The 14,852-nt window shown below is 45.3% G+C and overlaps 1 protein-coding gene across 1 annotated transcript in view; it reads right to left on the bottom strand.

Moving 5' to 3' along the window:
* The window catches only part of ATP11C (ATPase phospholipid transporting 11C), a 61,110-nt gene that overhangs the window by 13,473 nt on the left and 32,785 nt on the right, over positions 1-14,852 (bottom strand). Inside the window, exons 9-25 of the mRNA XM_054388574.1 lie at positions 14,734-14,784; positions 13,778-13,842; positions 13,128-13,209; positions 12,596-12,746; positions 11,533-11,730; positions 10,034-10,195; positions 9,637-9,794; positions 8,630-8,701; positions 7,708-7,781; positions 6,937-7,040; positions 5,827-6,008; positions 4,373-4,636; positions 3,857-4,031; positions 3,066-3,168; positions 1,747-1,892; positions 1,302-1,361; positions 148-275 (exon numbers count right to left, since the gene is read on the bottom strand). Of these exons, the coding sequence (XP_054244549.1) occupies positions 148-275; positions 1,302-1,361; positions 1,747-1,892; positions 3,066-3,168; positions 3,857-4,031; positions 4,373-4,636; positions 5,827-6,008; positions 6,937-7,040; positions 7,708-7,781; positions 8,630-8,701; positions 9,637-9,794; positions 10,034-10,195; positions 11,533-11,730; positions 12,596-12,746; positions 13,128-13,209; positions 13,778-13,842; positions 14,734-14,784 (2,175 nt within the window). The remainder of the gene's footprint in view (positions 1-147; positions 276-1,301; positions 1,362-1,746; positions 1,893-3,065; positions 3,169-3,856; positions 4,032-4,372; positions 4,637-5,826; positions 6,009-6,936; positions 7,041-7,707; positions 7,782-8,629; positions 8,702-9,636; positions 9,795-10,033; positions 10,196-11,532; positions 11,731-12,595; positions 12,747-13,127; positions 13,210-13,777; positions 13,843-14,733; positions 14,785-14,852) is intronic.

Below are 14,852 nucleotides of genomic sequence, written 5' to 3'. Positions count from 1 at the left end.
AGTCTGCAAAGACAGAAACTCCACCACCTCTCTGGGCAGCCTGTTCCAGAGCTCTACTACCCTCAAAGTAGTTTTTTTCCACCAAAAAAAACTTAACCCATGGACAATCAAGTTGTGCACAGGCTTGCCTAGTCCAGTGCTACTTACATATAGAGCTGAGGATCTGAGGTCAGCGTGTCAATGTTGATGTGCTGCTCCAGGAGACTGTATGCCAGGATAGGTAGAGATGTGAAGCAGATGTTGTACATGGTAAGATAAGCAGCATCATACAGAGGCTTAGAAGAGAAAGAAAGGGTAAAATGAGACAGAAATTCTATTTTAAAAGTCTCCCCATGAACAGATTACAAATTTCCAGTCCTTGCTGCCAAACACACCCTACGGATTCATCCCTCATCCTGTCACTGCCACACAGGACAGCTTCATCAGACAGGGGTCATGCTCCATGCAATGCCCAAGGGCTAAGGCACCTGCAGGCTGCCTGGTCAGAACCCTCACTCCCACTGCTGGGAAGTTTTGTAACTGGTTGGCCTCATCTCCAGCTCATTCTCCATCAAAATGTGATTAAACAGCCCTTATCACAGCTCTTTTGTAGCTGCTCTTGTGCTGCTGTTTCTATTAATACACCTGATGTCTCCTGTGACTCTCTAAAGACAAGTGTCTTTTACAAGAACATTTTAAAAATTAAAAAAAAAAAAAAAGCAACTGCTTCTGACAAGACAAGCAGAGAATTCTCTTCTATCATTTCCTCACCATTAGGGGCTTTTGAGCTCAAAAGTAAATTGACACAAAAGCCCAGAAGCCAAAGCTCCTGCCTACAAGCACATGAACCCACTCACTCACCACATGGCTCTCCCCCTCTGATGCTCACTTAAGACTAAGCAAGCTGATGACACTCATTGTGTCTTTTAAAGGCTGTCATAAAAGAACAAACTGTTCTTCCTTTTGAGACACCTTTCATGCAGAAAAGAGCAGCAGAGGAGAAACAGGAAGCCTTCAAAAGCTTTTAAGAAAAGGGGAAGCAGCCAATGCTGCAAACCAGCTAAACCCCTCTCTCATTAGTTTAGGAAGGTATCTATGGGTGGTGGATGAGAAAGGAAAGAAACCCAATTTCTGTCTTTTCAGTTATGGGTCTCAAAAATACTGTGCTCCAGATATGGAGCTGAGCAATGAGCTTGGTTCCCACCATCCTCTAAAGCAAGGTGAGGGAGGGACAGAAGGCCAAAGGTCAAGCCTCTGCTAGGAGAGCTAATTGTGTCACTTGCTCTTTATCCTGGCTTTACAGAGATGTTACTTAAAGTTACCTGCTGTGAGAATCCACAGAAGAACTGGTATAAAAACTGTGGTAAAATGAAGCAAAGGTTCTAGGGAAATGAAAGAAAGAACGGTTAGCAGGGAAGTGCTTGACTTCCAATTTAAACCAAGCAATTTTTCTCTTACCAGATGCTAGTGTCTGACATTACAATACCAGACACGTTAGGACACTCCTGTGTACCAAACAAAAAACCAACCCACTGAGCAGTTAGTATCTGCAGAAGAAACTGGAATAAAGCCATGCTCACGTTGCTTTGTAAGCACAGCTTTCAACTGACAGGTGCATGGCAGAGACACAGACTGATCTAGGGGAGGAAGAGAGAGCTACAGAACAGCTTTCACATTTTGGGTTTCCTGTTTACTAGTTTTTTCTCTTGTAAACCCCCCTTTTCCCCCCTCAAAGTGTAAAGAAAGAAGGTGCACACATATCCTTACCTTATAGAAGAAATACTGTACAAGGTGTGCTATTCTCACATAATACAAATGCCCGTGGGCTAGGAGCAGTTTCCTTAAATGTTTAAACTTTGGCACAGCATAGTCACTGTTTCTGGAAGCCTGTCGCCCTTCTTTGCCTTTTATACCTGGAGACAGAAGCATGGAAAGAAGTTAGTCCCTAAGGGACTGGAATTGGTACCAGTGCTACTACCCACTAGGTTTGTCCACATCACTCAGCATTTCGAGGCGAGACAAAGGCTGCATTTCCCTCTTGGGTGCCCCAGGAGATCAAAACACTAACATGCTGCAAGACTTGGTGTGGTTTTGGCTCTACAACACTCAGACCTGCCTCTGGGGTTTTTTAAGCTATGTTTTGGTTGCTGTCTGAGTTCCTATGAAAGAGTGTGATGAAAAAGTATCTAAGCAAACCTGATAAAAGATAAGGACTTGGCTTTCCCCCAGGCTTGCCTGCATCTCACGCAGCCCAGTTAATTCCATTGCAGATGCCGAGCCTCCTGAGACATCCCTAGGGCTGAGCTCAAGAAAGACAGTTTTGTTCACTCCAAAGCCACAGCTAAACAAACTGCACTGGGATCCCGTTCATTACATGCTGCCCTTTCTCTCCATCAACCTGTCTTTGGTGGTATTAAAACACTGTCCAGTATCTCCTGTATCTCCAATACCAGCCTGATGTCAGTCACACAGAGGCAGACAACATTACTGAGCACCAGCCCCCAGAAACGTGTGTGGGTCCCCAGTGTGGAGTTACTAGCAGCTGTTAACAAAGTGATATTTTCACTGCACTGCCTTTGCAGCAACTCCCAGTAACCACCCAGCAGTTTGCTTGTTGTGCCTTTTCTTTTTCTGACCAGCAAGCAGCCTTGACCTTGAATTTGGCCATGGAGCTTTTCAGCACCAGCTACAGTTTATCACTGATATGATGAGAGGTACTATCAAAGGTGAGCAACTCATGATCACGGGAGATGATAGGGGGTGGAAGGGACCTCCAAAGATTGAGTCCAACCTCCCCTGCCAGAGCAGGACCATAGAATTTAGCACAGGTCGCACAGAAACACATCCAGATGGGTCTTGAAAGTCCATAGAGAAGGAGACTCCACAACCTCTCTAGGGAGCCCATTCCAAGCATCTAACTGGAGTCAAACCCTGGCTCCAAAGAAAGCAAGAGCAGACTTTCTGCATTTTTTCCATGGGATCCATTTAGCCACATGCAACCAGAAATACTGACTGCATGTCAGCAGTGAACCCCAGCAACAGCAGACAGGTCTCAGGTGTCAGATGGCTGTTCCCAAGGGCCTTACCTATTCCAACATGTGCTTCCAAAATCATGCTAACATCATTTGCACCGTCTCCTATTGAAAGGGTTATTGGGCTGCCTTTTGTGTTCTTCACCATTCGCACAATCTGAAAGATTTTAAAGAAGGACAGCAGCAAAAACCAGAAATTCAGTTAAAAGCCTTTAAAGACACCCCCCCCCCACACACACACTGCTCCACTTCCAAGAGGCCCCAGGACAAGCAACCAAGCTCCTACATCAGCAAAGTAACACCTGGAGAGTTCAGATTAACAAAACATCTCTTGTACTTCCTTCACAGTCACCAGTCAGAGCAAAAGCCAAGATCCAACTGCACAGGGCTGAAGGACAGCTCTTAAAAACAAATCCCAGGCAGCAGCAGCCCATCCTTCCCCTCTGCCAGATCCTGCTCTCCCAAAGATGGCACCTCTCCAGCATTTCAGGGGAAGGAAAAGGCTTCCCCCCATGGAAGAGAGGCAGAAACACACTGCTTATCTGGCTTGGATAGCATCAGCTGACCTGAGGAAGTCATGGACTCCACTACGACAAATTTGGAAAAGGAAAAACCACAAACAGGGAGTTTTGTTTATCTTTAATTAGCTTGGGTTTGTGGCTTCCTGTAAGCATATTAAACAAAGATTTTACACTCGGATTTGGAAGACTGGTGTGTTCCCATCATGCTCTGTAGCTCAGACCAGGCTTAGACACCTAGCTCAGAGAGGGTCTAGCTGATTAAGATGATCCCAGCTGATGGATTAAAAGCACATCTAGCAGTGTGCTTCAGACAGTTCAGAATACCTGTGCTTTCTGCAGAGGGGCCATCCGGCAGCAGAGGACTGCAGTACACTTCAAGCAGATTTGTAGGAATATGTTTTTGTAATTGCTAGAGCTGGAGTCCTGAGAAGGGTTGAGGATCAGTGACAACGTTGAGCCATCTATAATCAGGCCATATTCTTGACTCAGAGTCCAGCTTCTGTGACACAAGGAACACGTTTGAAATCAAATCAGACTAAGAAGTCAATCTAGCCACTTGTATCATCTTAGTGGGAAAGAAACTGATTTGGAATTAATCTGTTTCCCATTCCTTTTTTTGGGGGGGCTTCACAATCTTAAAAAGCTTGGATTTAACACATGCCCTTCACTAAAGGAACTGTGTAATTAAGTTCCAAACCAACCCATACCATAGACGAGGAGCAAGCGAAGGAGCAAGCCACAGTGCCTGCAAGCAGCCTGCCCCCAAGAGCCACCACATGGTTCTGTTTCTCTGTAAACTTGGCATCTGCATCCAAAATGCAAGTCTTCTTGCTCACTTACCTCTTCAAGCCTCCTCGGTTTCTGGGAACATCCTGAATCAGCTTTTTGTGGTACTCCATCAGCAGCTCATGGAGCCGATCCTCCTTCCTTTCGCTCTCGCCCACCATTTTTGCCGTCAGCTCCAGCAGCTCGGTGCTGGTCTGGAAGAGCCTGCAGGCATAGCAGGTGGATTTGGCAGTCTCCATCTTGTCTCCTGTCAGCACCCAAACCTTCATGCCAGCTGCGTGTAGAGCTTCGATTGTCTCTGCTGACTGCTCCTGCAGCCTGCAAGCAGAAGCAGAAGATCACTTCTCAGGTTGGCTCACACTTCATCTGTACAACCCTTGTTTTTCAGGTAGGAAATACCAGCTCATGGGAAGGGAGTCTATCTTCTCCATGCTGCAGAGTCCACTGCCACAGAATGGTAGTGGTAGGAAGGGACCTTTGAAGATCATAGAATGGTCCAGGCTGGAAGGGACCTCCAAAGGTCATCCAGTCTGACCTCCCCACAGTCAGCAGGGACATCCTCAACTAGATCAGGTTGCCCAGAGCCTCATCGACTCTCACCTTGAATATCTCCAGAGATGAGGCCTCAATCACCTCCCTGGGCAACCAGTTCCAGTGTTCCACCACCCCCACAGTGAAGAACTTCTTCCTGATATCTAATCTAAATCTGCCCTTCTCTAGCTTGAAACCATTGCCCCTTGTCCTGTCACTGCAGGCCCTTGTAAATAGTCTCTCCCCATCCTTCCTGTAGGCTCCCTTCAGGTACTGGCAGGCTGCTATTAGGTCTCCCACCAGAGCCTCCTCTTCTCCAGGCTGAACACCCCCAGCTCCCTCAGCCTGTCCTCGTTGCAGAGGTACTCCAATCCTGTGATCTTTTTCATGGCCCTCCTCTGGACCCTCTCCATCAGGTCCATGCCCTTCCTATATTTGAGGGCTCCAGACCTGCACACAGCACTCCAGGTGATCACCAACACCTCTGCTATAGCAGGATCACCCAGGAGCATACCACTCAGCGACACATCCAGGTGGGTTTTGAATACTTCCAGAGATGGAGAAATCAGGATTAGAAGTCAGCAACTGCAATTTTTCAGCCAAAAACCCCAAAACATAACTGCTTGACACTGTGAGAGCTAAAGAATCAAGAGTTTAATTTCCACATGCAGTTACTATAACTGCACCCGAAACTGGCTTTGTTTTGATGTGCAAATTAACGCCGCGTGCTTAGTTCGGTCTCCAAAGTGCAAGTAATTCCATGGTTTCATTAATAAATCCTAATTCCTACTACACTAGCCAATTTTAGCAACTAGGGCACTGTGTAGTGGGCTGTGTCACAGAGTAATTAATGGCTCTGGACAATTCCAGCATCTGCCTGACTGCTCAGCTCCACCACAGCAAAGTCAGGGTCATGACGCAACATCAGGGAGAAACCGTGGGAACAGCAGGGTTGCTGCTGGTGGCCACCTCTTTACCTGTCTTCCACAGCAGTAGCCCCAATCAAGTGCATGTCTGCTTCTGTGTCTTCAAAAACCTTTGCCATCTTCTCCTCCCTGTCCTGCAAAGCCATCTTAGCTTCGTTAAGCTGCCTGTCAATTTTGTCATACTCCTTTTGAGTCAGCTCTTTGAAGGCCACGCAGAGCGTCCGGTAGCCATCCTAGTAAGGGGAGAGAAGGAAAAAAACCAACTGGACAAGTGCCATAACCCTGCTTTTCTACATGTGGTTTAGGGAGAGACAGATTGCTCTCTTACCTCTTTCAAAAGGGGCAAAGGAAAACCACTCAAAGGATTAGATAACATGGAAAGTTTAAATGGAAATGCTATTTACAACTACATACAACGGTACAAAGCATAGCAAAGCACATAAAACACACCAAAATCCATAGCCTGGGCTTAACACAGAAGCCCTCTAAGTCAAAGCTTTACACAAACCTCCCTGTAAGGGAAGAAAATTGATTTTGCAGCCAGTTTTATAGGGATGCAGGATTTATGGGTATGATATACATCTTCCTGTCCACCTCCTAGCCCCTCAGGGGGTCTGAAATTTATGGTTCTTAAAGGCACCCACAGCCTCAAACTGCCACCCTACAGCTCCTCACTTCAGGGTTAAGTGCTTTTCTCCACTGTCAGTGCTCTCTGTCAGTACTGACCCTGATGGCAATGACATTTACTGACTTGAGCCAAAAGATGAACTTCTCTGTGTTGATCCAGTAACTTCTTCCCATCAGGGTTAACTATGGTTATGTTTATTATGTGTGTATAATATGGCAGACAAACTAAAGACAGGAGCTGAGAGCATGCATCCAGCCAAAACTGGCACCAGGCACTTCTCCCACCAAAGAAAGCAGCCTGCTGCTATTTCTGTTCTTAACTTGCTTACAAGATGCTGGGACACAACGGTGATGAAGACTGTGTAAGTATATCCAAAGTAGAATAAAGGTGGAAGCCAAAGAAACCTGGCTTCAAAACAATGTGAAATGACACTCAGATTTTCAACACTTCCCTCCAAAGCAAGGTCACATCCCTATTTTTGGAGTATGTCTCTCTAACACCAGGAGACAGCCAAATTCCATCTGCATGCTCACCATAGCATTTCGGTCCACATGGACTTTTGTTTGTTGGATTTCTTCTTGCTGCACCCTTGGAAAAATAGAGGAGTCTGCTCCTTTACAGAAGAGAAGCAACTTCCCTAAAAGCAAATTATAAACAGTTTATAGCAATCACAAGCTACAGAAAGACTTAAACGATGTAGAGGGAGGAAATGTGGTGGGACTAAAGATGGAACTGCACAAAGCCTGGCTGCCTACCAGATGTAGCCTTACATTAAACTGTGCAAAACCTTGTTTGACCTCAGGCTGGGACACTGGGCATCCCCCACCTGCCTCTGAGAATGATTCCTTCAACAGGCTAGACAAAGCAGTTTGGTTTTTTCCTGTTTAGAAGACTTGGCAACTATTTCAGGGAGAGTAAACCCAGCATCTCACACCTTGTGGGACTGACACTCGACAAGGATGGTGACCTCTAAGTTTGTCTGCTGCCCCCATGAAAACCCATCCTGCTCATGGGAAGGTCTCACATCTTCTCCATTGTACTTGTACCTCCAGGCTGGAACAAGGCAGCAGCAAGCTCTCCATGGGTTGCTGTCCCATCCCTGTCCCATTCTCTTATCTGCTGCTGGTCCCCAAGGACTGCTATAGAGAAAAACAACTCTATCCCAACCAGATCCAGAAGAGGATTTAATGAACCTAACTTAGGAAGCCTAAGAGCTTAGCTTTTCGGGGTTACAGGAATAAAGGTGATGTGTTTTGTTTTTGTGCACATGTGTACGGGGACCCAGAAATGAATATTAACTGTACCTGTGGTGGTTCTGACAATGACACTCATACGGCGACGGACAGGATCAAAGTTCAACACATGGAGAAGCTGGTACCTGAAAAAAAAAAAAAAAGGGAGCTTAATATCAGTAAGAGAAAAGTAGCTATTTAAGACAGAAAATCACTAACAACAAGCTGCAGAAATCAATACAAATGGCAACACCCACTGGGCAATGTACTTTTCACAGCTGCTGCACAAGAAAACTAAATGAAAAAGCCACCTCCAGTGCTGCTTTGAGCACGGGGCTGTGGGTGTGAGCATCTACCAGCATGGTGAACTCCTAGGCTGGGCAGCAGCTCAGCAGCCAGCAGGGTACCATGTGTCACAGGCAGCAGCAGCAGCTCTGGCTTTTAAATAAGGAGTTTCACCATAAGGGAAGCAAGAAGTGAAACTTGCTGATGAAGGCAAGTTCACAGGAACACTGGGATCAGGTCACCAACTCTCAGATGTGCCCCAGGCTGTGAGCACAGGGCAAAATCCACTTATTTTTATCTCAGAAGGGAGAAAAAAGTTACAGGGAAGGAAGCCTTAACATGCAGTTTAGGCTTACAGTACCCTACTGTGAGACCTAGCCACTGTCCATGAGGTGAGCAACCACTCCATGAATCCCTGGAGCCAACTGCACAGCTAGGCATGGATGAAGGATACATGCAAGAGACTGCAGGCACCTAATTGACCTGAATTTAGATGTCACTAAAACTGCCAGCAGAATTTTGCATGTAAGCCTCCCAGTCTGCACCTTGCTGTGCTTTGTGATGAGGACAGAAGTTTTCAGCCAGGTCTGCAGAGTCCCAACAGCTCTTGGGGACCAGCTTTGGGCTTGCTGCGTTGGCCACATTGACCAAACTCCACCAAGCTGCAGCATCAGCAGCCCTGTTCCTCAGCAGCCCCTGCAGCACTTACATTTCAGTTTCATTCTTTTGGTTTCTTATTTTCATGAAATCATTTTCAAGTCCTAGAAAAGTGAAACCATACCTGTCAATAAACAAAAGGACAGAACAACATTGAAAACACCCATTGGCACATAGTACACATTCACAGTGTTCTCATTTCACCTTCTGTACTGCAGAGGAGAGCAAAGAAGTTAGCCAGCCCGAGCTAAAAAGCTGGCTGAACGTTTGCTTGTTCCATGAAGAACCTGATGAGATGTTCTGACACCACTCCCATGACCTGGAGAGCTGGGTGCTGCAGCACAGACACTGAGAGCCTCTGGATGCTGTCCCCTGGGTCTCCAGCAGATTTACAAGCCATGTGCAAGCATATAGAGCTGCAACAGCCTCCACAGAAAACCTAGGGGCTGGTAATGGCACAGAATGGGTTGGGTTGGAAGTGATCTTAAAGACCATCTAGTCCCAACCCCCTTGCCATAGGCAGGGTTACTTTCCACTAGGCCAGGCTGCTCAAAGCTCCATCTAACCTGGCCTTGACCACCTTCAGCAAGATTTAAACGTGGGTTTGATAAAAGTAACCCACCCTATTATTTTGCTACTGCATGCCAAGGAAGAAATTTGACTGTGCAACAGGCACACAGTAAGTGGTCTCCATTTCTTGGAGATTAAAACACATAGCCATAGGGGCTCTGGCAAAGGAGCCTCTGCCCCAGGCAGGCACTGCAGCACCTCAGGGCTGCTCTCAGCAGTAAATGCAAGCCACAGCCTCCCTAGAAGATGCTCAGGGAAGACCCACTGCAGAGTATCCCTTTTGCAGAAAGCTCATTTAAACACAGCCTCACATGGCTTCACAAGGCTGTGAGTCAGGCCCAGCACTGGGATCACAACATGGTCCCCAGAGAAGGCTGCAGTCTTGACTGGAGAAAAGGGTCTATCACTTTCAGATATCCTTCATTTCCTCCTCACCAGAGAGGGAATTAAAAATAAAAGAAATTAATAATAGTATCTTCATATTCTTACTTCTCTGCGCCTTTCACCAAAGCAATTTCATCTGGGGAAGAGGAGATGTAGCTGCATTTGCGTTCTGGATGTCCTATCAGCCCATCCACCTGGTCTGCCTCCTTGATCTGCACAGTGTGGCACAGGCACAGGGCTCGCAAGAACAGCTCCTCACGGCTCTAGGCAAGAGGAAGGAAGGGAGAGCTGGTTAACCAGCTTGATGCCACACACTGAGCCCACCTCGCAATACTAGTAGGGTTGGGATTTTTGTGTGTGTTTAAAAAAAAAAACAAACAAAAAAACCAATCACAAAACCCCAAACCCAAACCAACACCTCCCTCCCAGTTTCTGCTGCATTTAACCAGGCAAGAACTCACCACAAAATCCTAACAGTTATCAACAGGCAGATTTTTCTTACCTTTTCTGCTTTGCCATAATATTTTAGGGGTCCATCAGTCTGAGAGAAGCCATCCACCTCTGAAATGCAGTCTTTGTATTTGTGCCCATCTATGCAGCACTCGATGAACTCCATGCTGTTCTCCGTCAGCGTGCCGGTTTTGTCCGTGAAGACGTACTCCACCTAGAAGCACACAGCCAGGCTGCCTTGCTACACCCCAGCTCCACAGCACTCTGCTGCTGGGCTAAGCACTAGGGAGGCTGCACCTCAGATACTGGGTTCAGTTTTGAGCCTCTCACTCAAAGAAGGACAGTGAGGTGCTGGAGGGAGCCCAGAGAAGGGCAACAAAGCTGATGAAGGGTCTGGAGAACAGAGCTAGTGAGGAGAGGCTGTAGGAACAGGGGTTGTTTAGTCTGGAGAACAGGAGGCTGAGGGGAGACCTTTTGGCTTTCTACAACTCCTTGAAAGGAGGTTGGAATGAGGTGAGTGCTGGTCCCTTGTCCCTAGTAAAAAGTGACAGGACAAGTGGCAACAGCCTCAAGCTGTGCCAGGGGAAGTTTAGGTTGTAGAAGATGAAAAATTTCTTTACAGAAAGGACTATCAAGCCCTGCAACAGGCTGCCCAGGGCAGTGGTGGGAGTCACACTCCCTGAGGATACTTAAAATCCATGGAGATGGGGTGCTGAGGAATGTGGTTTAGGGGTGACCTAGCAGTGCTGGGTTAACAGTTAGACTTAATGATCTTAAGGGTCTCTTCTAACCAAAATGATTCTATCCTTATCTGGCCCTGCAAAAAGATGGAAGTGTCCCACAGGGTTTACAACACTGGGCAGTTCTACTTAGCTCCTCAGAGCAGCTCCTTTCTTTTTCAGACCTATGCACAGGTGGCTGGATGCAGAATCCTGAACATTAAAAAAAAAAGTCTATTTCTGGGCTTTTTTGTTTTCTTCTGATCCTTTTTACTGGGTCCTTTGCTATAGGCTTCTAGTGCTTATACAGCTGCTGCTGGGCCGCTGCCTCCTTTGAGGGATTATCATCTTGGCCCCTTATTTAAATTAGGGATTTGCTACTCCAAATGTGTTTTTATTTTCTTTAAAAAGCAAAATATAAGCAGAAGACACTATCCATATCCTCTGCTCAGTCTGAGAAGAAAGGGAAGCCTGAGCTGTGGCTGCATGTGCCCAGAGAGAGGAGTAGGCAGACATTTTTGTTAATCCTTGAAGAGACAAAGGGGTTTTAATTTTTAATTGAAGCAGTGCAAGCAAACCACCCTGATGTGCAGAGCACTGAGCCTGATATTGCCCAATATGGAAACAATTGGCATGACCCAATTCCTGTTCTTTCATGCACTATTTATAACCTTATCCCTTTCACAGAGAGGAGAATCACATTAAATGGAAAGTGCCACCAAACCAGCTGAAGCTCTGCCCTGAGGGGACCACGAGGGACTGCCACAACAAGGGTTCCTATCAGGGAGGACATTTCCATCCACATTTTCGTCCAAACAGAGCATGGTCTGACCTGCCCAAGCTCTTCATTCAGGTCCGAGGTGTTCACCAACGCTCCCTCTTTTATTTCTTCGTCGTACATCTCCTTGTCCCAAGAGATGAAGAAGGAGCCCAAGAACTTCTGCATCTCTACTGTGACGTACATAGAGACTGGGATAATGAAATTGAAGAGGACCATGAACGACAAGAAGTCCGTGAACATCCGCAAGACCTGCAATGGAAAGAGCAGGTGATGATGGGATGCCTGCCAGGTGTAACTGGGGGGCAGTCTATAGCAACACCTCTGGGGTTTTAGGCAGCTTTGCTTTTAACATTCATTAAACAGGAAAAAAAAAAAAAAGAAAAAAACAAACGAACAAAAAACAACAAAAAAAAAAACCCAAACCAAAAAACCCACACAAATACAGCTAAGGTGCAGGGCCAAATCCCATTTTCCTTTGATGCTGAACACCTCATTGTCTTCTGCAGCTCTATGAGGGTACTGTACCAGACTACATCTGACTGCTTCACAGTGGCCAAAACAATGTTTTATTCAAGTGTGTTCCTCTAAAAATATATTGGTACAGGCTCACTCTGGTCTCAAGTAACTAGGAACAGGGAGCAAAAGGCTTGAGACCAGTCAGGCTATGGAGAAGATACAACTGGTGCAGTGACAACCCTGCAAGTCCTACTCAATAATCCATCAAACAGCCAAGTTCTACGCACTTACACTCAGCTCTTTCAGGCTTGACTGCCTGTGTCTCAGCGAGTTAAGAAGCCGACTGACATGGCCTCAATTTAGGTTTAGCTATTCAAAGCTGAAAGATAGCTTGAGTTCAGATAAGGATCCAGACTGAATCAGCTGCTGCATTTCTGTAATACACAGTATTTATGCTTTGCCTTGCTCCATGCAAGCACCACCCTGGACAACCATGAGAAAAGCAGGAAGGAAATAGCAAGCAGCAAGAGAGGTTGAAGGGGGAATGACGGCACCTCCAGTGAGCAAACAGGGCTGGCAACAGACCCCATCAGATTAAACAAAACCATTCAGAATAAATGAAGCTAAAGAGGAGGTGCCAGAACACAAATCCACTTACTTTGAACGTGTCTCTCTCTTTTTTAGTCTTTTCATTGTACCAAGGCTCATCATTAAATGGATTACTCTGCCAGACGTATTTCAGAGTGGTGCAGACGGTAGCCTTGCTCAGCAGGATGCACAAGTACACAATCAAGAAAGCATTGATAGATCTGGAAAACAAGTTTCTTTTGTAAATTCTTCCAGGTATTTTGATCTGGAAAAATCAGGCAAATAACAGCAACAAGACTTCCTTACTTTTAAGTAGGGAATTACAGAACAAGTGCTTTCGACAGTGCTGGTTTTTAGGGTCGGGTCAGGTATTTTAACTATTTCTTGTTGCGTTTTTTTTTTTTTTTTCAAATTGAAAAAAAAGCTACCAAGTAATGTAGGTTCTTGAAAGATATTCTTAATCAAATATACAGATTTTTCCATGCAATCAGAGAGCATCTGAAGCAAAAGGCAGCAGATTAGAGGATTATTTCTGCAAAAGTCCTCCACAAAAAAAAAAAAACCAAACAGCTTTTATGGATTTTCTGCCCACAAATACTCACTTTTCTACAGCAGACCGCTTCTGAGATTTCCCTTGATAGTTCAAAGCCATTTTTGTTTCCATTCCAGTATAGACTGCAACTCCTACAGGGTATTAAAGCAGAGCTCAAAGGTCTGGCAGCCCCAGAGGGACCCAGCTTGTACTTAGCTATAAGGGGCAATAGAGTTTACATGAAACCTGAAAGAGGCATCATCCAAGGACTGTTCAACTACAGAAACCTAAGTAATTTAATTGTAGATATCCCAGAGCACTGAGCCGGAGCCTACAGATCACATATGGTCAGGGAGAACATCAGTCTTCCACCACAGCCATCACACCCTCAAGCACAAGTGGCTGGGACTATGATTCTAGCACAAGTTTTCAGCACAGGATTTGGGAACAACTCCCTACACTTCATATCTCAGGCAAAAAGAAAAGCTTGCTGAGGTGTATTAACACAACCTGCACAGCCTGGCAGCACTGCAGATATAACCAGCATCTCCTCATTTCACCCTGTCAGCTTGCATACTGAATATAACTGCAGCCCAGGCAGACAGGCTGCACAGAAATATTTTCCCTCTCCAGATTTAGTGATGAACATCTACATTTGTCATCATTTATCAGAACTATTTAAACAAAACCCAAAAAATATAATGATAAAAAACTGCTCACCATAAATCTTCTTGGTATTTTTGAGAGTAGCACCTTTCAGTAACAGGTTTTCAGGACCCAAAGACCTAAATAAAAAAGTTGTAAGATTACATCACTCAATCAACATTCAAACTGCTTTACCATTTAGACCCGGAGATAGCTTATAAAGCTAAATAGATGCTTATATAAAACCTGCTTTTAAAAGCACTGAAAACCTGCCCATTCCAGCACAATCAATGGCACCAAAGCCAATGGCTTATTTTGCTCCCATTCATGCTTTTATGCTTCTTCAAGATATGATTAATTGATTTGTGTGAAATTGGGCATTATTTGAGTTTGGTTCTCTTGATATACACTTCCATTTCATCTTACACAGGCCATTCCTGGTGCTCAGAGTTCCACATATCATGGGGAATTAACAGTAAAGCTTTGGAGGAGTAAGTGCAATATGTTCAGACTGAGTATATTCCAGTAGTTATATAAAATCTGCTTTTAAAAGCACTGAAAACCTGTCCATTCCAGCACAATCAATGGCACCAAAGCCAATGGCTTATTTTGTTCCCATTCATACTTATATTCTTCCTCAAAAGCCCCATCCATGACTCTCTTCCTTCTATGGTCCAAGTAGATCCACCAGAGCATGAAAGATGGGCAACACAGCTCCAGTGACAGCCATCTGATTTTCATGACTTAAAAATGTTATTTTTTTCCCCCCAAAACCACTCTGACTAAGTTTCTGCTTTCCCTCAAAACCCAGTATTTTACAATTGCCTGGTAAAGTTGTTTCCCCATCATCAAGATGTTACCAGCTTAGTTCTGCTTCCCCAAGAGGGGCTCTGACAAAATCACAGGATGGTAGAAGAATGAAGAGTGGAGAGATTAACTGTGGGCCTCTCAAGAATGAGATCCTTCAAATCTGAATGAGATGCCCAACCTCTTTGAGAAGGGCCAGCAATATATATGGCTGCAAGACCAACCTGGCTACAGGCTCTTGGTTGCTTTTGTAGATGATAATTCTTCCAACAAATCTGCAGTAAAAACATGAGAAACTTCTATTACAAATACATTAACATTATAAAGAGCTACTACAGACATA

This window comes from Indicator indicator, chromosome 17 (genome assembly GCF_027791375.1).
Source record: "Indicator indicator isolate 239-I01 chromosome 17, UM_Iind_1.1, whole genome shotgun sequence".
Taxonomy (NCBI): Eukaryota; Metazoa; Chordata; class Aves; order Piciformes; family Indicatoridae; genus Indicator; species Indicator indicator.
This window is presented reverse-complemented; position numbering and strand designations above follow the sequence as displayed.